Genomic DNA, 25,946 nt, shown 5'->3' with positions numbered 1-25,946 from the left:
ACCACTTCCGGTCCACCCCGGTGATGGAGAGGGCACTAATTAGCTGGGCTGTTTTATTCTGCGTATTGGTGAATGCCATTTGATTAGGTTAAGGCTTACAAACCTAGGATTCAAATGCTTCTGATGCTGAGTTATTACAGCATTTTGTGTCTAACTACTGATGATATATCCCTTCACACAAATAGTGGTGGGTGTATGAAACAAGCTGCCGGAGGAGGTAGTTAAGGCAAGGACTATCCCAATGTTTCAGAAACAATTAGAGAGGTACATGGATAGGACAAGTTTGGAGGGACATGGACCAAATGCGGGCAGGTGGGACTAGTGTAGCTGGGACATTGTTGGCCGGTGTGGTTAAGTTGGGCCAAAGGGCCTGTTTCCACACTATATCACTCTATGACTCCAGCTGGGCCCAATGCCAGCATATAGGATCAGTGTGGATGAGCTGGATCATAAGGGCCGTGACTATGCTGTATCACTCTTTCACCCTATGACCCTATATGGCCTCCATCACCCTGGCTGAGAGGGGGTGCAGAGAATTCCAGAGAATCCCAGGGATTCGTTGCCCTCTGCGAGAATAAACATCTCTGCAGGAAGCTAGCACTGTGAAGTAAAAACTCAGGACACAAAGTGCTGGAGTAACTCAGCGGGTCAGTCAGCATCTGTGGAGAACATGGATAGGTGACGTTTCACAGAGTGCTGGAGTAACTCAGCTGGTCAGGCAGCATCTATGGAGAACATGGACACAGAGTGCTGGAGTAACTCAGCTGGTCAGTCAGCATCTGTGGAGAACATGGATAGGTGACATTTCACAGAGTGCTGGAGTAACTCAGCGGGTCAGGCAACATCTGTGGAGAACATGGATAGGTGATGTTTGTCAAAGTGCTGGAGTAACTCAGCGGGTCAGTCAGCATCTGTGGAGAACATGGATAGGTGATGTTTGTATCCTTTTGCCCTGCACCCTCCTGCAGACTGATTGTGGTTGGGGTTGGACTAGATGGGCCAGAACAAGCCTGGTGAGTGATAGGTGGATACAGGTGTAGAAGGTTAGGTGGTTGGACATAGGCCGAAGATGAAAAGATAAAAGGTGTGAGAGACAAGGATGGAAGAGGTGAGAATTGTGAAGCCAGAGGAAGGAATATCGATGGAAGGAGAGATTAAATGTGTGAGTCCAGGTGGAGCATGAGGAAGGATGGGGAGGGAGCTGCAGGGGGAGAAGGCAGAGAAGGGATTGTGTTTTTAGGTCAGTTACCTAAAATTGTCAAATTCAATATTGATCCATTAGGTTGTAAACTCATATGGGTTGTAGTTTGCCAGGCCTGTATAAAATTGCCCCTTGTGGGTAGGGAGTGCGTTGGTTGACACAGTGGTGCAGTTTGCATATCTTCTGCCTGATGGCTCAGAGACCTGCATTCGATCCTGACCTTGGGTTCTGTCTGTGAGGAGTTTGCATGCTCTCCCCGTGACCTGCTCCGGTTTCATTTGGGTGCTCCGGTTTCCTTCCACACACCCAAAGATGTGCGAGGTTTGTGTGTTAATTGGCCCTCTGTAAATTGTGCCTAGTGTGTAGGTAGTGGATGATAAAATGGGATAACATAGAACTAGTGTGAACGGGCGATCGATGGTGGGTGTGGACATGATGGTGGGTGTGGACATGAAGAGCCTGTTTCCGTGCTGCATCTCTAAGCCATAGTCAACATGTGCTTTGTGTTGCAGGGAATGCCTGGACCATCAGGGGAGAAGGGTGAAACGGGTGACGTCGGTCCCATGGTGAGTATCTGTTGCCACGCAAGTGAGATTTGGTGTCTGACCCCACCGTCAAATACCATGTAGACCACGTTGGGTCACAGCATCGGTTAAGATGAAGGTGCGGGCTTTGGATGCCCTGCTCACCTTCCAATGCACTGCCCTGAGTGATTGTCCATTGACTTCTCTTTCTTCTTCTTCCTCTTCACAGGGTCCACCAGGTCCTCCAGGACCAAGAGGTCCAGCGGGTCCATCGGGAGCAGACGTGAGCTCAGCTTCTCTTCACTATCTTCAATTGAACTTGTCAATCCCTTAACCCACCAACCCCCAAACTCATGCTTCATATGTTTTCTCTTGCAGGGTCCCCAAGGTGGACCTGGTGGAATCGGCAACCCAGGGTCCATTGGAGAGAAGGTGAGCTATCAACAAACGGGGTCCAGCGGCGGCACAGGCCAATGTTGTCACTTGTAGACATAGACCATCAAACCGTACAGCATAGGAACAAGCCCTGCAGGCCAACTTGCCCATAACCTGCCCACAAAGCCCAGGGAGAGGTTGAGTAGGCTGGGACTCTATTCCTTGGAGCGCAGGATGATGAGTTTTGATCTTATGCAAGTGTACAAAATCATGAGAGGAATATTGAGGGAGTGCAGCGAAAGTTTACAAGGTTAACTCCCGGGATGGTGGGACTGTCATATGCTGAGAGAATGGAGCAGCTGGGCTTGTACACTCTGGAGTTTAGAAGGATGAGAGGGCATCTCATTGAAACATATAAGATTGTTAAGGGTTTGCACACACTAGAGGCAGGAAACATGTTCCCGATGTTGGGGGAGTCCAGAACCATGGGCCGCAGTTTAAGAATAAGGAGTAAGCCATTTAGAACGCAGACGAGGAAACACTTTTTCTCACAGGGAGTGGTGAGTCTGTGGAATTCTCTGCCTTAGAGAGAAGGCAGGTTCTCTGGATACTTTCAAGAGAGAGCTAGATAGGGCTCTTAAAAATAGCGGAGTCAGGGGATATGGGGTGAAGGCAGGAACGGGGTACTGATTGGGGATGATCAGCCATGATCATGTTGAATGGTGGTGCTGGCTCGAAGGGCCAAATGGCCTACTCCTGCACCTATTGTCTATTGTCTATTGTCTATTGAATAGATCGGGTAGAGTCTCTTGCCCAGAGTAGGCAAATCGAGGACCAGAGGTCACAGGTTTAAGTTGAAAGGGAAAAGATATAATAGGAATTTGAGAGGTAGCTTTCTCACACAAAGGGTAGTGGGTGCATGGAACAATCTGCTAGAGGAGGTAGTTGAGGCAGGGACTATCCCAACGCTTAAGACACTGTTAGAAGGGTACACAATTAGGACAGGTTTGGAGGGATATGGACCAAACGTGGGCAGGTGGGACTAGTGTAGCTGGGACATGTTGGCCGGTGTGGGCAAGTTGGGCCGAAGGGCCTGTTTCCACAAGTATGATGATGACTCCATGCCAAACATGATGTCAAGATAAACTAATCTCCTTTTCCAGCACCTGCTCCATATCCCTCTATTCCCTGCATGTCCATGTGCCTATCTCTTCAAACACCATCATCCTACCTGCCCCCACGACCAACCTTGTATAATTTAGTTTATTGTCACGTGTGCCGAGGTACAGTGGAAAGATTTTTTTCCTGCGTGCTAACCAGTCAGAGGATGGGATCGAACTGGATCCACTGGTGCTGGGTGGAAGCAGCATGAACTGCCAAGCCACAAATGGTATTCAACGTAGACAATGTAGGAACAGGAGAAGGCCATTCTACCCCAACCTCCTGCTCCACCATGCATTAGGGACGTGACTGATCTGCCATCACTATCCCAGCCGATACATTGAAACCCACCTCTCTGCGACTTAACGTGCCCATGAGTTAACCCCCACCTTGTCACCCCCCCCCCCCCCTTCCTCAAGACGCCAAGGCCTGAACGATAGCTCAGCGGGTAGAGCTGCTGCCTGACAGTGCCAGTGACCCCAGTTTGATCTGCGTGCTGTCTGCACAGAGTTTGTACCTTCTCCCCGAGACCTGCGTGGGTTTTCTCTGGGTGCTCAGGTTTCCTCCCACACTCCAAAGACGAATGGGTTTGTAAGCTAATTGGCTTTGGTAAAATTGTAGATAGTCCCCAGTGTGTGTAGGATAATGTTAGTGTCTGGACTCGGTGGGTAGAAGGGCTTGTTTCTTCGCGACATCACTAAACTAAACTAAAGCAAATGAAATCAAACTAAACCACACTACACTACACTACACTGCACTACACTACACTACACTACACCACATGGCATGGCACTACACCACACTACACTACACCACACTACACCACACCACACCACACTGCACTACACTGCACTACACTGCACTGCACTGCACTGCACTACACTACACTACTACACTACACTACACTGCACTGCACTACACTACACACTACACTGCACTATACTGCACTATACTACACTACACTACACACTACACTGCACTACACTGTACTACACTACACTACACTGCACTACACTGCACTACACTACACACTACACTGCACTACACTACACTGCACTACACTGCACTACACTGCACTACACTACACACTACACTACACTACACTGCACTACACTGTACTACACTACACTGCACTACACTGCACTACACTGCACTACACTACACACTACACTGCACTACACTACACTGCACTACACTGCACTACACTGCACTACACTACACACTACACTACACTGCACTACACTGTACTACACTACACTGCACTACACTGCACTGCACTACACTACTACACTACACTGCACTGCACTACACACTACACTGCACTATACTACACTACACACTACACTGCACTACACTGTATTACACTGTACTACACTACACTACACTACACTACACTACACTACACTGCACTACACTGCACTACACTACACTACACTGCACTACACTACACTGTACAGCACTACACTGCACTACACTGCACTACACTGCACTACACTGCACTACACTACACTGCACTACACTACGTACTACACTACACTGCACTACACTACGCACTACACTACACTGCACTACACCACACTACACTACACTGCACTACACTACACTACACTGCACTGCACTACACTGCACTGCACTGCACTACACTGCACTGCACTGCACTACACTGCACTGCACTGCACTACACTACACTGCACTGCACTACACTGCACTACACTACACTGCACTACACTACACTGCACTACACTACACTGCACTACACTGCACTACACTGCACTACACTACACTGCACTGCACTACACTACACTGCACTACACTGCACTGCACTACACTGCACTACACTGCACTACACTACACTGCACTGCACTACACTGCACTACACTACACTGCACTACACTGCACTACACTGCACTACACTACACTACACTGCACTACACTGCACTGCACTACACTGCACTGCACTACACTGCACTACACTACACTGCACTGCACTGCACTACACTACACTGCACTACACTACACTGCACTACACTACACTGCACTACACTGCACTGCACTACACTGCACTGCACTACACTGCACTACACTACACTGCACTACACTACACTACACCACATGGCATGGCACTGCACTACACTGCACCACACCACACCACACTACACCACACCACACCACACTGCGCTACACTGCACTGCACTACACTACACTACACTATACTACACTACACTACACTGCACTACACTACACTGCACTGCACTACACTACACTACACTACACTACACCACATGGCATGGCACTACACTACACTACACTACACTGCACTACACTACACTACACTACACTACACTGCACTACACTACACTACACCACATGGCATGGCACTGCACTACACTGCACCACACCACACCACACTACACTACACCACACCACACTGCGCTACACTGCACTGCACTGCACTACACTACACTATACTACACTACACTGCACTACACTACACTGCACTGCACTACACTACACTACACTACACCACATGGCATGGCACTACACTACACTACACTACACCACACTACACTACACTACACTACACCACACTACACTACACTGCACTACACTGCACTGCACTACACTACACTGCACTACACTACACTACACTACACTGTACAGCACTACACTACACTACACTACACACTACACTGCACGACACTACACACTACACTACACTGCACGACACTACACACTACACTACACTGCACTACACTACACTGCACTGCACTACACTGTACAGCACTACACTACACTACACTACACTGCACTACACTACACTGCACTACACACTACACTACACTACACTGCACTACACTACACTGTACAGCACTACACTATACTACACTACACTACACTGCACTACACTATACTGCACTACACTATACTGCACTGCACTATACTGCACTACACTATACTGCACTACACTATACTGCACTACACTATACTACACTGCACTAAACTAAACTACACTATACACTGCCAGAGAGAGTGTTTGAAACTACACTACACTACACTACACTACACTGCACTACACTATACTACACTACACTATACTGCACTACGCTGCACTACACTGCACTACACTACACTGCACTACACTACACTGCACTACACTGCACTACACTACACTGCACTACACTACACCACATGGTATGGCACTGCACTACACTATACTGCACTACACTATACTACACTGCACTAAACTAAACTACACTATACACTGCCAGAGAGAGTGTTTGAAACTACACTACACTACACTACACTACACTGCACTACACTATACTACACTACACTACACTGCACTACAGTGCACTACACTGCACTACACTACACTACACTGCACTACACTACTAAACTGCACTAAACTGCACTACACTGCACTACAGTGCACTACACTGCACTACACTGCACTACAGTGCACTACACTGCACTACACTGCACTACAGTGCACTACACTGCACTACAGTGCACTACACTACACTACACTGCACTACACTGCACTACACTACACTACACTACACTGCACTACACTACTAAACTGCACTAAACTGCACTACACTGCACTACACTACAGTACACTACAGTGCACTACACTGCACTAAACTGCACTAAACTGCACTACACTGCACTAAACTGCACTAAACTGCACTACACTGCACTACAGTGCACTACACTGCACTACACTGCACTACAGTGCACTACACTGCACTACACTGCACTACAGTGCACTACACTGCACTACACTGCACTACACTGCACTACACTGCACTACACTACACTACACTACACTACACTACACTACACTACACTACACTACACTACACTACACTGCACTACACTACACTGCACTACACTGCACTACACTACACTGCACTGCACTACACTACACTACACTACACTGCACTGCACTACACTACACTACACTACACTGCACTGCACTACACTGCACTGCACTACACTACACTGCACTGCACTACACTACACTGCACTACACTACACTGCACTACACTACACTACATTGCACTGCACTACACTGCACTACACTACACTGCACTACACTACACTACACTGCACTACACTGCACTGCACTACACTGCACTACACTACACTGCACTACACTGCACTACACTGCACTACACTGCACTACACTGCACTGCACTGCACTACACTGCACTACACTACACTACACTACACTACACCACATGGCATGGCACTGCACTACACTGCACCACACCACACCACACTACACTACACCACACCACACTGCACTACACTGCACTACACTACACTGCACTACACTATACTACACTACACTGCACTACACTACACTGCACTGCACTACACTACACTACACTACACTACACCACATGGCATGGCACTACACTACACTACACTGCACTACACTACACTGCACTACACTACACTACACTGCACTACACTACACTACACTACACCACATGGCATGGCACTGCACTACACTGCACCACACCACACCACACTACACCACACCACAATGCGCTACACTGCACTGCACTGCACTACACTACACTACACTATACTACACTACACTGCACTGCACTACACGACACTGCACTGCACTACACTACACTACACTACACCACATGGCATGGCACTGCACTACACTACACTACACTACACCACACTACACCACACTACACCACACTACACTACACTGCACTACACTGCACTGCACTACACTACACTGCACTACACTACACTACACTACACTGTACAGCACTACACACTACACTGCACGACACTACACACTACACTACACTGCACTACACTACACTGCACTGCACTACACTACACTGTACAGCACTACACTACACTACACTGCACTGCACTACACTATACTACACTACACTACACTGCACTACACTATACTGCACTACACACTACACTACACTACACTGCACTACACTACACTGTACAGCACTACACTATACTACACAGCACTACACTATACTACACTACACTACACTGCACTACACTATACAGCACTATACTACACTACACTACACTGCACTACACTATACTACACTACACTGCACTACACTATACTGCACTACACTATACTGCACTACACTATACTGCACTACACTATACTGCACTGCACTAAACTAAACTACACTATACACTGCCACAGAGAGTGTTTGAAACTACACTACACTACACTACACTACACTGCACTACACTATACTACACTACACTGCACTACACTGCACTGCACTACACTGCACTGCACTACACTACACCACATGGTATGGCACTGCACTACACTGCACCACACCACACTACACAACACCACACCACACTACGCTACACTGCACTGCACTGCACTACACTGCACTGCACTACACTACACTGCACTGCACTGCACTACACTACACTACACTGCACTGCACTGCACTACACTGCACTACACTACACTGCACTGCACTACACTGCACTGCACTACACTGCACTACACTGCACTGCACTACACTGCACTGCACTACACTGCACTGCACTGCACTGCACTACACTACACTACACTACACTGCACTACACACTACACTGCACCACACCACACCACACCAGACCACACTACACCACACCACACTACACTACACTGCACTACACTGCACTACACTACACTGCACTACACTACACACTACACTGCACTACACTATACTACACTACACTCTACACTACACTGCACTACACTGCACTACACTGTACAGCACTGCACTACACTGCACTACACTGCACTACACTGCACTACACTGCACTACACACTACACTACACTGCACTACACTGCACTACACTACACTACACTGTACAGCACTACACTACACTGCACTACACTACACACTACACTACACTACACTACACTACACTACACTGTACAGCACTGCACTACACTACACTACACTGCACTACACTACACACTACACTACACTACACTACACTATACCACACTGCACTACACTGCACTACACCACACTGCACTACACTGCACTACACTATACTGCACTACACTATACTACACTACACTAAACTAAACTACACTATACGCTGCCAGAGAGAGTGTTTGAAACTGGGTCACTGACAGCAGTTAGAATTGTCCAAATGAACACATGAGCATAGATTGTGTTTTGGGGCCGGGCTTTGGCCTCGGAGCGGGGCCTTGGTGACTGGACCTCAGGGTTAAGGGTGAGAAGCTCCATGGACCTGGTCATGTGTTGATGGACGTTTTGGGAATGGGATAGTTGATGGTGCTGGTGTAATTCTTGCTCTCCTCACCCCTCTCCTTCCTTCCAGGGTGAATCTGGTGAATCCGGTGCTCCAGGAATCCAAGGCATTTCCGGCGGCAGGGTGAGTATAAGGCCCAGAATTTTATCTGGGCATCAGGAACTGGCGCGCGTAAACGGTGGAGGAATAGATTTAGATGACAGTTGATCGTTAGTTCAGTCTAATTTATTTCAGTTCAGTTTTATTTATTGTCACGATTACAATCAAGGCATCCACAGAATACAGATAAGGGGAATAACGTGAGTAGCGTTTAGAGTAAGATAAAGTCCAGTAAAAAAAGTCAGTGGGTCTCCAATGAGATAGATAGTAGTTCAGGACTGCTCTCTAGTTATTGGTTATATGGTTATATGATAACAGCTGGGAAGAAACTGTCCCTGAATCTGGATGTGTGCGTTTTCACACCACTGTACCTCTTGCCTGATGGGAGAGGGGAGGAGAGGGAGTGGTCAGGGTGCGACTCATCCTTGATTATGCTGCTGGCCTTGCCGAGGCAGCGCGAGGTGTAGATGGAGTCAATAGAAGGGAGATTGGTTTGTGTGATGGTCTGGGCTGCATCCGCAACACTCTGCGATTACCTGCGGTCTTGGATGGAGCTGTTTTTCAAACCTCTGCAACTCCCAATGTCCTTTCCAACACAATGGACCTTGACCAAGTCGTTCTGACCTCCCTTGGTGTCATTTCTCCCTCCGGATCCGATATGTTGCACCGAAGGTAATTTTAAAGTGCCATTTCAAGATGAAATCTTGTTCTGCTCATTCCACCAGGAAACATGCTTCCCAATCCTGGGAAGGTGCGGGTGGCCGGGCAGATGCCCGTTGGTCCCGTAAACCAGACATTGGGGTCCTTGCAAGAAGAGAGACAAATACTCTGAAGCTAAAGTGAGAATGTTAAATTGTCGCGATGTGATCAACTGCCCATTCATATATTTTCTTTTTAAAAATAAACAGGGTCCAAAAGGTGAAAGAGGGGAGAGAGGAGAGACTGGGCAACCAGGCGCCGCTGGGCCACCTGGAACCAAAGGACCCGTTGGAGACGATGGACCCAAAGGCAATCCTGTAAGTAGTCAGCAAATCTGCCTGATTGTTTTAATTTCAATTTATTTCAGGGACGGTATATTTAATTCAATCAATACCATTCCAACCCGAAGCATTCAGAAATAACCTTTATTCAGAGGGACAGTAAGACTGGTCGGAGAACTAGGAAGGGGGCAGGAGATTAATGTCATGTCTGTATACTTTGTTGTCACCTCCCAGCGAACAATGATAGACAATAGACAATAGGTGCAGGAGTGGCCATTTAGCCTTTCGAGCCAGCACCGCCATTCATTGTGATCATGGCTGATCATCCCCAATCAGTGCCCCGTTCCTGCCTTCTTCCCATATCCCCTGACTCCGCTATTGTTAAGAGTCCTATCTAGCTCTCTCTTGAAAGCATCCAGAGAACCTGCCTCCACTGCCCTCCAACAATGATCTATTCTACAGTTTCCTTGATCTGCATCCCTTTTGATGTCTCAATTTCACACCTTACATTTCCTTATCTCTGTGTCTCCTTATCCCCTGACTCTCAGTCTGACGAAGGGCCCCGACCCGAAACGTCATCCATTTCTTCTATCCAGGATGCTGCCTGACCCGTTGAGTTACTCCAGCATTTTGTGTATATCTTTGGTGTAAACCAGCGTCTGGTGAGACCACACCTGGAGTATTGCATACAATTTTGGTCTCCAAATCTGAGGAAGGACATTATTGCCATAGAGGGAGTGCAGAGAAGGTTCACCAGACTGATTCCTGGGATGTCAGGACTGTCTTATGAAGAAAGACTGGATAGACTTGGTTTATACTCTCTAGAATTTAGGAGATTGAGGGGGGATCTTATAGAAACTTACAAAATTCTTAAGGGGTTGGACAGGCTAGATGCAGGAAGATTGCTCCCGATGTTGGGGAAGTCCAGGACAAGGGGTCACAGCTTAAGGATAAGGGGGAAATCCTTTAAAACCGAGATGAGAAGAACTTTTTTCACACAGAGAGTGGTGAATCTCTGGAATTCTCTGCCACAGAAGGTAGTTGAGGCCTGTTCATTGGCTATATTTAAGAGGGAGTTAGATGTGGCCCTTGTGGCTAAAGGGATCAGGGGGTATGGAGAGAAGGCAGGTACAGGATACTGAGTTGGATGATCAGCCATGATCATATTAAATGGCGGTGCAGGCTCGATGGGCCGAATGGCCTACTCCTGCACCTAATTTCTATGTTCTATGTTTCTATGTTTCCTACACACAATCCCTGGTTTGTCTTGCGAGGTTCGGTTGGACAGGGTGGACTTGTATCTTCTGGACCCTCTCCACCAGTAACAACAGCCTTGGGCCAGAGCAATGCTGAGCAATCTGATCCACAAAGAGGGCAGAGAGCTGACGGATTGAAACCGAATGGTGTTCTTTGTACATATCATCCTTCCCACGCTAGGCAGCATTCAATAACACTGGGCCTGTACTCACTGGAGTTTAGAAAGACGAGGGGGAACCTCAGTGAAACTTACTGAATAGTGAAAGGCCTGGATAGAGTGTATGTGGGGAGGATGTTTCCACTAGTGCGAGAGTCCAGGACCAGAGGCTGTACCACAGAATAAAAGGACGTACCTTTATGCCCCTGTCCCACTTAGGAAACCTGAATGGAAACCTCTGGAGACTTTGTGCCCCACCCAAGGTTTCCGTGCGGTTCCCGGAGGTTTTTGTCAGTCTCCCTACCTGCTTCCACTATCTGCAACCTCCGGCAACCACCTGCAACCTCCGGGAACCGCACGGAAACCTTGGGTGGGGCGCAAAGTCTCCAGAGGTTTCCGTTCAGGTTTCCTAAGTGGGACAGGGGAATTAGGAAGGAGATGACGAGAAATTTCTTTAGACAGAGGGGGGTGAAACTATAGAATTCTTTACCACAGAAGGCTGAGGAGGGTAAAGTCATTAGGTATTTTAAGGTAGGGATTGATAGATTCTTGATTAGTATGGGCATCAGTGGTTTTGGGGAGCAGGCAGGAGAATGAGGTTGAGAGGGAAAGATAGATTGAATGATGGAGTGGGCTTGATGGGCCGAATGGCCTATTTATTATTTTCCTACAACTGATGAATGTATGAAGATGACGTTGCTGTTTTGCTGACCTGCTCATTGTTCTTCTCATCCCCTAGGGTCCGGTTGGGTTTCCCGGCGATCCTGGTCCTGCTGGTGAAGTCGGTCCACGTGTAAGTATCAGTGACCTTTACAAAACCTGCCTCCTGCCCCTGTTTACCTCCACATTGCTAGCCTTTCCCTTTCCTTCTGAGCACGGGGAGCTTCCAAGCATGGTGCTCCCATACTGAACACCCTGGGATATGTGGTGGAGTTGCTCCTCCAAAGTGTTACGTGGAAGTTCAAGCCATTAGTGATGAAGAAATGGCTACACATGCAGCTTAGTTTAGTTTATTGTCACGTGTACCGAGGTACATGGAAAAGCTTTCTGTTGCAGGCAATCCACTTTAGACTGTAGACTTTCGATCTACAGCATGGAAACAGGCCCCTCGGCCCATCAAATCCGTGCCGAACAGCCATCACCCCATACAGTAACACTATCCTACACACACTGCGGACAATTTGCAATTTACAGAAGCCAATTAACCTGCAAACCTGCACGTCTTTGGAGTGTGGGAGGAAAGCGGGGCACCCGGAGAAAACCCACGCAGTCACAGGGAGAACGTATAAAAATTTACATATGGGTAATTATATTATGATAATGGATAAAGATATGATATAGGGTCATAGAGAGATACAGTGTGGAGACAGGCCCTTCAGGCCCTTCAGCCCCAACTTGTCCACACCAGTCAAAATATCCCAGCTACACTAGTCCCACCTGCCCACGTTTGGCCCATATCTCTCCAAACCTGTCCTATCCATTTACCTCTCTAACTGTTTCTTAAACGTTGCGATAATCCCCGACTCAACTACTTCCTCTGGTAGCTCATTAAATACACCCACCACCCTTTGTGTGAATTTTCAGATTTCTATTAAATCTTTTCCCCTTCACCTTAAACCTGTTCTCTGGTCTTCAGTTCATCTACTTGGGGCCAGAGACTATGCGTCTACCCGATCTCTTCCTCTCATGATGTTATACACCTTTATAAGATCACCCTTCATCCTCCTGCGCTCCAATGAATAGAGTCCCAGCCTACTCTATCTCTCCCTATAGCTCAGATCTTCTAGTCCTGGCAACATCCTTGTAAATCTTCTCTGTACCCTTTCCAGCTTGACACCATCTTTCCTATAACATGGGCCCCAGAACTGAACACGATACTCTAAATGCGGCCTCACCAATGTCTTATACAACTGCAACATGACCTCCCAATTTCTATGCTCCAAGAGTGGAGTGTGACATTGTGAAATGTTTACATCGAATATGGAACAGTACAGCACAGGAACAGACCCTTCGGCCCACAATGTCCATGCTGAACATGAAGCCAAGTTAAACTAATCTCCCCTGCTTGCACATGAGCCATATTCCTCCATTCCCTGCACATCCATGATTCTCCCCATCTGTTATCAGGCTTCTGAACAGCTCTTCCATAAACTAGGGTGCTGTCCCATTGTGGACATTGGACTTTGTCTGGAACTGGTGCTCTACAATGATGAGAACTATATTCTGCACTCTGTATCTTCCCCTTTGCTCTATCTGTCGTACTTGAGTTTGACTTGATTATATTAACGTACGGTATATCTGACCTGTTTGGATGGCATGCAAAACAAAACTTTTCACTGTACCTCGGTACATGTGACAATAATACCCCTAAACCTAAATCTGACATAATTTTGATTCCCATATATGCCCCCTCCAAAAGATATAATTTAAGAGTACAGCACAAGAACAGGCCCTTCAGCCCACAATGTCAGTGCTGAACAAGATGCCAAGACTATCACTTATATACCTGCACTGTGGCGCAGCGGTAGAGTTGTTGCCTTACAGCGCTTGCAGCACCAGAGACCCGGGTTCGATCCTGACTATGGGTGCTGTCTGTACGTAGTTTATACATTTTCCCCATGACCACGTCTGTTTCCTCCAAGACCTTCAGTTTCCTAACACACTCGAAAGACGTACATGCTTAATTGGCTTGGTAAAATTGTAAATTGTCCCTAGTGTGTGTAGGATAGTGTTAATGTGCGGGGATCACTGGTCGGTGCAGACTCGGTGGGCCGAAGGTCCTGTTTCCGCGCTGTATCTCTAATTAGTGTGAGAGTCTAGGACCAGAGGGCACAGTCACAGAATAAAAGGACGTTCCTTTGGAATGGAGATGAGGAAGAATTCCTTAAGCCAAAGAGTCCCTAGTGTGTGTAGGATAGTGTTAGTGTACAGGGATCATTGGTCGACTCAGTGGGCCAAAAGGCCTGTTTCTGTGCTGTTTCTACATTACACTAAACTAAACTAAACTAAACCCTCCATTCCCTGCATATACACGTGCCTATGCAAAAGTCCTTTAGATGCCATTAACAGATCTGCCTCCACCACTACCCCTGGCAGCACATTCCAGGCACTTGCCAACCTCTGTGTAAAAAATACAAGCTCACAGATCTCATTTAAACTTTGCCCCTGTCACCTGAGAACAGTAATGCTGCCTGTTAGAAGCAGAGCTATGTCCTGCACGACAGCCCCATCTATCGCCTGTGCCCAATCTATCCCCACTATTAGCTATTGATTAGATCTAGCATGGTGAGAGATATTGAAACCTTTTAAAAAAATATATAAAATAATTTATTCAATTAAGATACAAAACAAAACAATAGACAATAGACAATAGGTGCAGGAGTAGGCCATTCGGCCCTTCGAACCAGCACCGCCATTCAATGTGATCATGGCTGATCATCCACAATCAGTACCCCGTTCCTGCCTTCTCCCCATATCCCCTAACTCCGCTATTTTTAAGAGCCCTATCTAGCTCACTCCTGAAAGTATCCAGAGAACCTGCCTCCACTGCCCTCTGAGACAGAGAATTCCACAGACTCACCACTCTCTGTGAAAAAAAGTGTTTCCTCGTCTCCGTTCTAAATGGCTTACTCCTTATTCTTAAACTGTGGCCCCTGGTTCTGGACTCCCCCAACATCAGGAACATGTTTCCTGCCTCTAGTGTGTCCAAGCCCTTAACAATCTTATATGTTTCAATGAGATATCCTCTCATCCTTCTAAACTCCAGAGTGTACAAGCCTAGCTGCTCCATTCTCTCAGCTTATGACAGTCCCGCCATCCCGGGAATTAACCTGGTGAACCTATGCTGCACTCCCTCAATAGCAAGAATGTCCTTCCTCAAATTAGGGGACCAAAACTGCACACAATACGCCAGGTGTGGTCTCACTAGGGCTCTGTACAACTGCAGAAGGACCTCTTTGCTCCTATATTCGATTCCTCTTGTTATAAAGGCCAACATGCCATTCGCTCTCTTCACTGCCTGCTGTAGCTGCATGCTTACTTTCATAGACTGATGTACAAGGACCCTCAGATCCCGTTCTACTTAAAACCGTGGTATCACACCATGGTACATACTCACATCTAAGACACTACATTTTCAAATTACTAACACAATCCTTATTGAGGATACATTCCACCCCCCGCGGTGCCCAACGGTCCCGGAAATGCCCCAGGGTACCTATAGTCAGCACATAGTCCATCTCTAATAACCACCTGGGCACGGACATAACCCCGGAAAAGGGGCAAAAGATATTGATCCCTTCTGTCCTGGAATAGAGTCAGTTTGTTTAGGATGAGAGCATTCCCATAAAGGGGCTGGGTGGGATAATCTGCCATTCATTGACAGCGTTTAGTTCAGACATACAGCACCGAAACAGGCCCTTTGGCCCACCGAGTCCGCACCGACCAGCGATCCCCGCACACTAACACTACCCTACACAATCAAGGGACATAGAAACATAGAAACATAGAAAATAGGTGCAGGAGTAGGCCATTCGGCCCTTCGAGCCTGCACCACCATTCAACATGATCATGGCTGATCATCCCCAATCAGTATCCTGTACCTGCCTTCTCTCCATACCCCCTGATCCCTTTAGCCACAAGGGCCACATCTAACTCCATCTTAAATATAGCCAATGAACTGGCCTCAACTACCCTCTGTGGCAGAGAATTCCACAGATTCATCACTTTCTGTGTAAAAAATGTTTTTCTCATCTCAGTCCTAAAAGATTTCCCCTTTATCCTTAAACTGTGACCCCTTGTCCTGGACTTCCCCAACATCGGGAACAATCTTCCTGCATCTAGCCTGTCCAACCCCTTAAGAATTTTGTAAGTATTGTAAGACAATTTTACATGTATACCAAGCCAATTCACCTACAAACCCTGTGTATCTTTGGAGTGTGGGAGGAAACCGAAAATTTCGGAGAAAACCGGGATAACGTGCAAACGCTGTACAGACAGCAGCCGTGGTTGGTATCGAATCCGGGACTCTGGCGCTCTAAGGCAGTAGTTCTACCGCTACGCCACAGTGCCTCCCTTAAACCTGTGAGATTTAAGTGTGGTCCTCTTCACTAGAAGTTCCTGTAGCATTGCGTTATTTATTGTGCACATCTCCTGTAAGCTTTGGCCCTCTCACCTTAGAGCTGCACTGCTGTCTGTTATAGGCAGAGCTATGATAGACACAAAAAGCTGGAGTAACTCAGCAGGACAGGCAGCATCTCTGAAGAGAAGGAATGGGTGATGTTTCGGGTCGAGACCCTATTTCATCTTCCAGTCTGAACCCGACACGTCACCCATTCCTTCTCTCCAGAGTTGCTGCCTGTCCCGCCGAGTTACTCCAGCTTTTTGTGCCTATCTTCAGTTTAAAGCAGCATCTGCAGTTCCTTCCTATACATAAGCAGAGCTTTGACCTGCTCGACAGCGCCATCTATCGCCTGTGCCCTATCAATCCCCACTATTAACTATTGATTAGTTCCAGCATGGTGAGAGATATTGATCCCTTCTCTCCTGGCATGGAGTCAGACTGTTTTGGACGAACATACGCCTATAAATGGGCTGGGCGATATATGTGCCATTTATAGACACCATTCTGGTTGAGAATTCCTCGCACAGACACGGCGCCCAGTCCTGCCCAATTTAAACTTATTACTTCCTCATCTCAAGTCATTATTCCATCTCCCCATCATGGTCCCATGCTTCAAAGGTCCTGGCTACCCTGGCTTCCTCTAAGACAGAGTCATAGAGCTACACAGCATGGAAACAGGCCCTTCGGCCCATCTTGTCCATGCCAAACAACTTGGCATACTGGACTGGTCCCATTTGTCTGCATTTCGTCACTAGCCCTCTAGAAACATAGAAAATAGGTGCAGGAGTAGGACATTCGGCTCTTTGAGCCAGTACCGCCATTCAATATGGCTGATCATCCAAAATCAGTACCCCATTCCTGCTTTCTACCCATATCCCTTGATTCCTTTAGCCACAAGAGCTATGTACAACTCTCTCTTGAATACATCTAGTGAATTGGCCTCCACTGCTTTTTGTGGCAGAGAATTCCACGGATTCACAACTCTCTGGGTGAAAACATTTTTCCTTATCTCAGTCCTAACTGTCCTCCCCCTTATTTTAAACCGTGACCCCTGGTTCTGGACTCTCCCAACATCAGGAACATTTTTCTTGCATCTAGCCTGTCCAATCTCTTAAGAATTTTATATGTTTCTATAAGATCCCCATTATTCATTTTTAAACTAACGATTTTTGTATTTTCTCCTCCCTTGTTTTAGGGTCGCGATGGTGCCAAAGGTGAACGAGGAGAAGATGGAGAGCAAGGGCAAGCTGTAAGTGGCGGTGGAAGTGGTGTTGGGTTCCTGTTGGGTTAAGGTTGCCTTGTTCAATGACTGACCTCCCTCTCTCCCTCTTTTGTCTGACCACACAGGGATCTCCCGGCCCTACAGGTGAAGTGGGTCCACCAGGTCCTCCTGGGAAGAGGGTAAGTGAGCGTTCACTCCAACTTCATTCATAGACTGAGTCTGGGAGCTGTGGCTCGTGTGAAACTGAGGACGGGAGCAGTGTGGGATGGTGCAAGGTGCACATCAGTACATGGGCCATAACGAGGCAGGTTAGGAGATCAAGACCCCTAATTTGTTCTAGAGTCTGATGACAGCAGGGAAACAAGCGGTTCTTGAATCTGGTGGTGGTGCTACAAGCTTTAGTTTCTCCTCTCTGATGGGAAAGACGAGGGGTGTGGGCGGTAATTGATTATGTTGGCTGCTTTCCCGAGGCTGCTTGATGTGTAGATGGAATGGAAAGGAGAGTGGCCGGAGTTCAGGTTAGTTTATTGTCACGTGTACCGAGGTACAGTGAAAAGCTTTTGTTACGTGCTAACCAGTCAGCAGAAAGACTATACATGATTACAATCACACTATCCACAGCGTACAGATACAGGATAAAGGGAGTGACGTGTATAACATTCAGTGCAAGATAATGTCCAGGAAAGTCTGATTGATGATGGTCTGTGTGCGTCCGCAATTATAGACTTTAGAGATACAGCATGGAAACAGGGCCATCGGCCCACCGAAACCGCGCCAACTGATGATACACTAACACTATCCTACACACACTAGGGACTATTTACGATCTTACCAAAGCCAATTAACTTACAAACCTGTATGTCTTTGGAGTGTTGGAGGAAACCGGAGCACCCGGGAAAAACCCATGCTGTCACAGGGAGACTGTACAAGCTCTGTACAGACAGCACCTTTAGTTAGGATCGAACCTGGGTCCCTGGTGCCATAAAGCAGCAACTCAACACACAAAGGGTGGTGGGTGTATGGAACAAGCTGCCAGAGGAGGTAGTTGAGGCAGGGACTATCCCAACATTTAGGAAACAGTTAAAGACAGTTAGAGGGAGTTAGATGTGGCCCTTGTGGCTAAGGGGATCAGAGGGTATGGAGAGAAGGCAGGTACGGGATACTGAGTTGGATGATCAGCCATGATCATATTGAATGGTGGTGCAGGCTCGAAGGGCCGAATGGCCTACTCCTGCACCTAATTTCTATGTTTCTATGTTTCTACATGGATAGGACAGATTTGGAGGGATATGGACCATGCACAGGCAGGTGGATCTAGTGCAGCTGGGATATGTTGAGCAAGTTGGGCCGAAGGGCCTGTTTCCACACTGCATCACTCTGCTGCTGCACCACTGTGCCATCCCTAAAGGGTTGAGACCCTTCTTCAGACTGATGACTGATAGCGGTGGGGGGTAAGGGTTGCAGAACTCTGCAGTTTCGTGCAGTCTTGGGCAGAATAGTTGGCAAATCAGGTTGTGATGCATCCCAACAGGATGCTTTCTGCAGTACATCTGTAAAAATTGGTCAGTCGCTTGAGACAGGCCAAGTTTCATTCATCTTGTGAGGAAGTAGAGGCATTGATGTGCATCCTTGACTGTAGCGCTAACATGGGTGCTACAGGACAAATTGTTGGTGATTGTTATGACCAGGAACTTGAAGCTCTTGAACCGCTGAGAGTCAAGAGTGTTTGATTGTCATATGTCCCAGATAGAACAATGAAATTCTTACTTGCTGCAGCACAACAGAATATGTAAACATAGTACACTGTAAACAATGTAATAAATATCCAAATGGTGCAGTGCAGAGCGGAGAGCCAGTGAGATTGAGTCCTCCGTTGACCTGTTGTGCCGGTATGGGAACTGTAGTGGGTCGAGGTTCTTGTTGAGGTTGGAATTGATGTGCACCATGACCAACTTCATCACCACCGACGTTAGTGCCACTGGTCGATAATCGTTCAGGCACGTCACCTTGCTCTTCTTGGGCACCGGTATTATTGATGCCCCGTTAAAGCAGGTGGGAATCTCAGACCTCAATAATGAGAGGTTGAAAATGTCCGCAAAAAACACCAGGCAGTTGGTCTGCACAGGTTTTGAGAACTCGACCGGGAAAACCATCAGGTGTACCATCAGGAGAACAAAGAGTGACGCGAAGTGGGGGGGAGAGCCGGGAGAACAAAGAGGGATCATTCTTTGTAACTTTGTCTGTGTCCTTTATGTGGTGACTCTTTGCATACCTTGTGTATGTTATGCAAAACAAAGAGTTTCACTGTGACATGTCACATGTGATAATAAAGTATCAATCTATCACCTCTCTAGAGAGAGTTAGACTTAGCTCATAGGGGTAATCGAATCAAGGGATATGGGGAAAACGCAGGAACGGGGTACTGATTATGGATGATCAGCCATGATCATATTGAATGGCGGTGCTGGCGCAAAGGGCCTGATGGCCTGCCTATACCTGCACCTATTATTCTGCGTTTCCACTTCAGCACCATTGTACAAACTGGTTCAGCTGCAAGTGGGAATGTGGAGTGATGTATTGATCCACCATTGCAAGGCCATTACTGGGTCAACACTCTATCCACAGAAGGTCAGGACTGGGAGCTGTCCTGACTCTCCCATCTGCAGATTTAACATCTCGTTCTCTCCGTTGTCCTCTCACAGGGTCCAGCTGGAACACGAGGTCCAGAGGGGCGAGAGGGAGAGAAAGGCAAGAAGGTAAAGAGTTTGGTTTACGATGCGATCCGACGTGAGATAACTTTATTTATCCCAGCAGGGAAATTTACTTCAAAGGTTCAAAGGTTCTTTATTAGTCACATACACCAATTGGTGTAGTGAAATGTATATTGCCAATGCAGCACATAAACAAGAAAACAACATAACAATAATAAAGAAATTTAACATAAAAAACCATCCCCCCACAATGGTTCCCATTATGAGAGGAGGCACAAAGTCCAGTCCCCATCCCCATGTCAACTCATAGTTGGGCCTATTGAGGCCTACTTTGGAGAAACGCCATGGAAACAGCCCCTTCAGCCTTCCCCACCGTGTCCACGCCAACCAACATACACTAGTCCTATCCTACACACTAATGGCAATTCACACGAGCCTACAAATTAACCTATAAACCATCCACCTCAGCCAACAATGGGCCATTATGAGCTCCACCCTTCCTTGTTCATCTGTTGCTGGAGGTAGACAAAAGTGCTGGAGAAACTCAGCGTTTGCGGCAGCATCTATGGAGCGAAGGAAATAGGCAACGTTTCGGGCCAAAACCCTTCTTCATCTGTTGCTGGTCCTGATTTGTTCTGGCTTTTCCTTACCTCCAGCCCCCCCCCCCCCCCCCCCCCCCCCCCCCACCACTCTATTTTCAGTCTGAGGAAGGGTCTCGACCCAAAACGTCACCTATTCCTTTTGCCCAGAGATCTTGCCTGTACCACTGAGTTACTCCAGCATGTTGTGTCTATCTTTGCTATACACCAGCATCTGCATTTGCTTTTTATTACATTATGTAAACATGGTGCTCTGTAAACATCATAATAAACAACAAAAAGAGGTTGAATATATAAATAGCATCCAACAATATAGTGCAAATACCAAAGCCATGCCCTCCAAGCCCCTAGTGCAATCATATCCGACATCTCCCTGCCGTTTCTAGACCTCACTATCTCCATCGCTGGTAACAGACTACTGACCAACATCTACTACAAACCCACTGACTCCCATGGCTATCTAGACTACACTTCTTCCCACCCTGCTTTCTGTAAGGAATCCATCCCCTACTCCCAATTCCTCCGTTTACGCCGCTTCTGCACCCAGGATGAGGTGTTCCACACCAGGGCATCGGAGATGTTCTCATTCTTCTAGTTTAGATGAGGCTCTCACCAGGGTCCCTTCTATATCCCGTAGCTCCGCTCTCACTCCTTACCTTCCACCCCATCAGCCATCACATACAACAGATAATCCTCCGACATTTACGCCACCTCCAACGGGATCCCACCACTGGCCACATCTTCCCATCACCTCCCCTTTTGGCTTTCCGCAGAGACCGCACACTCCGTAACTCCCTGGTCAATATGTCCCTTTCCACCCAAACCACTCCCTCCCCTGGTACTTTCCCTTGCAACCACAGGAAATGCTACACGTGTTGCTTTACCTCCTCCCTTGACTCCATCCAAGGACCCAAGCAGTCTTTTCAGGTGTGACAGAGGTTCACCTGCACCTCCTCCAACCTCATCTATTGCATCCGCTGCTCTAGGTGTCAGCTGCTCTACATCGGTGAGACCAAGCGGAGGCTTGGCGATCGCTTCGCCCAACACCTCCGCTCGGTTCGCAATAACCAACCTGATCTCCCGGTGGCTCAGCACTTCAACTCCCCCTCCCATTCCGAATCCAACCTTTCTGTCCTGGGCCTCCTCCATGGCCAGAGTGAGTCCCCCCGCAAATTGGAGGAGCAGCACTTCATATTTCGCTTGGGTAGTTTACACCCCAGCAGTATGAACATTGACTTCTCCAATTTCAGTTAGTCCTTGCTTTCTCCCTCCTTCCCCTCCCCTTCCCAGCTCTCCCACAGCCCACTGTCTCCGCCTCTTCCTTTCTTCTTCCCGCCCCCCCCTCACCCCCACATCAGTCTGAAGAAGGGTCTCGACGCGAAACGTCACCTATTCCTTCGCTCCATTGATGCTGCCTCACCCGCTGAGTTTCTCCAGCATTTTTGTCGACCTTCGATTTTTCCAGCATCTGCAGTTCTTTCTTAAACATAGTGCAATCAAGGTGATTTATAGTTTGGACAGTTTGTGGTTTCACCGTTTGTATCCCTTTGTTATCAACTCTTTATCAGCCAACAATGGACCATTGTGGGCTCCACCTTTCCTGAGTCATCGGTGCCAGCTCTGATTTGTCCCATAGCTTTTCTTACCTCTAGTTTCCCATCCTCCTGACTCTCAGCCTGAACCCGAAACTTCACCTTTTCCTTTTCTCCAGAGATGCTGACTGAGCCGCTGAGTTCCTCCAGCTTTTTGTGTCTTCTTCCTGGTTCAGACAGCGCGGAAACAGACCTTTCGGCCCACTGAGTCCACACCAACCAGTGATCCCCGCACACTAACACCACCCCGCACACACTAGGGACAATTCTGCATTTACACCAAGCCAATTAACCAACAAACCTGTACTTTTTTGTAGTGTGGGAGGAAACCGAAGGTCTCGGAGAAAACCCACGCAGGTCACGGGGAGAACGTACAAACCCTGTAAAGACAGCACCCGTTGTCGGGGTCAAACCCGGGTCTCTGGCACTGTGCGGCAGCAACTCTACTGCTGCACCACCGTTGTGGCCAGTTGTTGGGGATAGCTGCTGGTGAACATGGACGTTACAGTTTTCAGGCTCCTGCACCTTCTTCCCCATGGCGGGAGTGACAAGAGCAGCTCTACCCGCTGCGCCACCATGCCGCCCCTGTTGACCTGCTATTCCTTCTTTATTCCAGGGAGAAGCCGGAGCAGTCGGACCTCACGGGAAGACCGGAGCTGTTGGACCCCAGGGTCCCGGAGGGAAGCAAGGTCCCGATGGTCTCCGCGGAATTCCCGGAGCAGTGGTAAGTCCAGTGGGAACACATGCATCACACTAGGAAACACTACACGGCTCCTTTCTTCTCGACTGCAGATCAGCGGGGGCCTACATCATGAAATTTCTTCTTTGCTTTTAGTTTTAGTTTTCTCGTTTTAGTGATACAGCGCAGATCGAGGCCCTTCGGCCCACCGAGTACGCACTGACCAGCGATCCTTACACACCAACACCATCCCACACACACTAGGGGCAATATTACCAAAGCCAATTAACCTACAAACCTGTGTGGGAGGTTCCAGAGCACCCGGAGAAAATCCACGCACTCTCAGGGAGAACGAACAAACTCCGTACAGACAGCACCAGAGGTCAAGATCGAGTCCAGGGCCCTGGCGCTGTGAGGCAGCAACTCTACCGCTGCACCACCATGCTGCCTGTCTTCCTTTACAGATTCTTGATTAGTACTGGTGTCAGGGGTTATGGGGAGAGGGCAGGAGAATGGGGTTGAGAGGGAAAGATAGATCAGCCATGATCGAATGGGCCGGATGGCCTAATTCTGCTCCTATAACATCTGAACCTTCTCTGAAGATCAATGTTAACATAGAACAGGCGTTTAACGTAGTTAACACTGTATGTTAACATAGAACAGGACAACACAGTCAACAGGCCCTTCAGCCCACAATGTCCGTGCTGAACATGGTGCCGTTAAACTAATCTTCTCTACCTGCACATGATCCATATCCCTCCATTCCCTGCATATCCATGTACCTATCCAAAAGTCTCTTAAATGCCACTATGGTATGAGCCTCCATCACCATCCCTGGCAGTGTCTTCCATATATCCACCACCATACAGACCATAGATTGAAGGTGAGGGGGGGGGAGGATTTACTAGATCCCAAAGGGAATCTTGTTTACACAAAGGGTGGTGGACATATGGAACGAGCTGCTGGACGAGGTCGTTGAGTTAGGTGCTACCATAATGTTCAAGATATATTTGGACAGGTACCTGGATAGGATAGGTTTAGAGAGATATGGGCCAAGCGCAGGTAGCTGGGACTGGTGTAAATGGGGCATGCTGGTCAGAATGGGAAAGATGTGCCTGTTTTTGTGCTGTATGACTTAATGAGTGCAGACCCAGAACCATCAAACACTCCTCATACGTTAACCCAATCTTACCGTACATTAATATGTTAACCCAGTCATACCGTGTTGTGTGCAGTGATCTCCTGATGTTGACGCTGTCTTCTCTCCCTCTCTCTCTCTCTCTCTCACAGGGTGAACAAGGAATTCCTGGAGTCCCAGGACAGGTCGGCCCACCTGGCCCAATGGTAGGTGCATCTTGGAGCCTTCCCCACTCTGTCTCTCCTTGGCGGGAGATGAGATCTGGTCAGCCAACAGGAACCGTCCGACAGTCAACCACTGCTGCTCCGTGAAACGTAACCTGAACCCTCCAGCCCACCGATACCCTGCAACCTTTGTCGCCCTTGCAAATCAACAACCTATCAATCTCCGCTTTAAAAACTCCCAATGACTTGACTTCCAGAGCCTTCTGTTGCCACAAATTCCACAGATTCATCACCCTCTGGCTAAAGAAATTCCTCCTCATCTTCATTCTAAAGGAAAGCCCTTTCATTCTGAGACTGTGCTCTCTGGTCCTAGACTCTCCCAGTAGTTTAGTTAAGTTTAGAGGTACAGCGCGGAAACAGGCCCCTTGGCCCTTAGCCCACCTAGTCCGCGATAGACAATAGACAATAGACAATAGGTGCAGGAGTAGCCAGCATCGCCATTCAATGTGATCATGGCTGATCATCCCCAATCAGTACCCCGTTCCTGCCTTCTCCCCATATCCCCTGATTCCGTTATTTGTAAGAGCCCTATCCAGCTCTCTTGAAAGCATCCAGAAAGTATCCCGTACACTACCACTATTCCACACACACTAGGGACAATTTA

At 47.9% G+C, this 25,946-nt stretch overlaps 1 protein-coding gene across 1 annotated transcript in view; it reads left to right on the top strand.

Moving 5' to 3' along the window:
* The window catches only part of LOC116990221 (collagen alpha-1(V) chain-like), a 131,893-nt gene that overhangs the window by 79,037 nt on the left and 26,910 nt on the right, over positions 1–25,946 (top strand). The window contains exons 35-45 of the mRNA XM_033047766.1: positions 1,714–1,767; positions 1,955–2,008; positions 2,104–2,157; positions 9,632–9,685; positions 10,570–10,677; positions 12,795–12,848; positions 18,373–18,426; positions 18,525–18,578; positions 21,102–21,155; positions 23,918–24,025; positions 25,271–25,324. Coding sequence (XP_032903657.1) covers positions 1,714–1,767; positions 1,955–2,008; positions 2,104–2,157; positions 9,632–9,685; positions 10,570–10,677; positions 12,795–12,848; positions 18,373–18,426; positions 18,525–18,578; positions 21,102–21,155; positions 23,918–24,025; positions 25,271–25,324 — 702 coding nt within the window. The remainder of the gene's footprint in view (positions 1–1,713; positions 1,768–1,954; positions 2,009–2,103; positions 2,158–9,631; positions 9,686–10,569; positions 10,678–12,794; positions 12,849–18,372; positions 18,427–18,524; positions 18,579–21,101; positions 21,156–23,917; positions 24,026–25,270; positions 25,325–25,946) is intronic.

This window comes from Amblyraja radiata, chromosome 30 (assembly GCF_010909765.2).
Source record: "Amblyraja radiata isolate CabotCenter1 chromosome 30, sAmbRad1.1.pri, whole genome shotgun sequence".
In the NCBI taxonomy this organism is placed as follows: domain Eukaryota; kingdom Metazoa; phylum Chordata; class Chondrichthyes; order Rajiformes; family Rajidae; genus Amblyraja; species Amblyraja radiata.
This window is presented reverse-complemented; position numbering and strand designations above follow the sequence as displayed.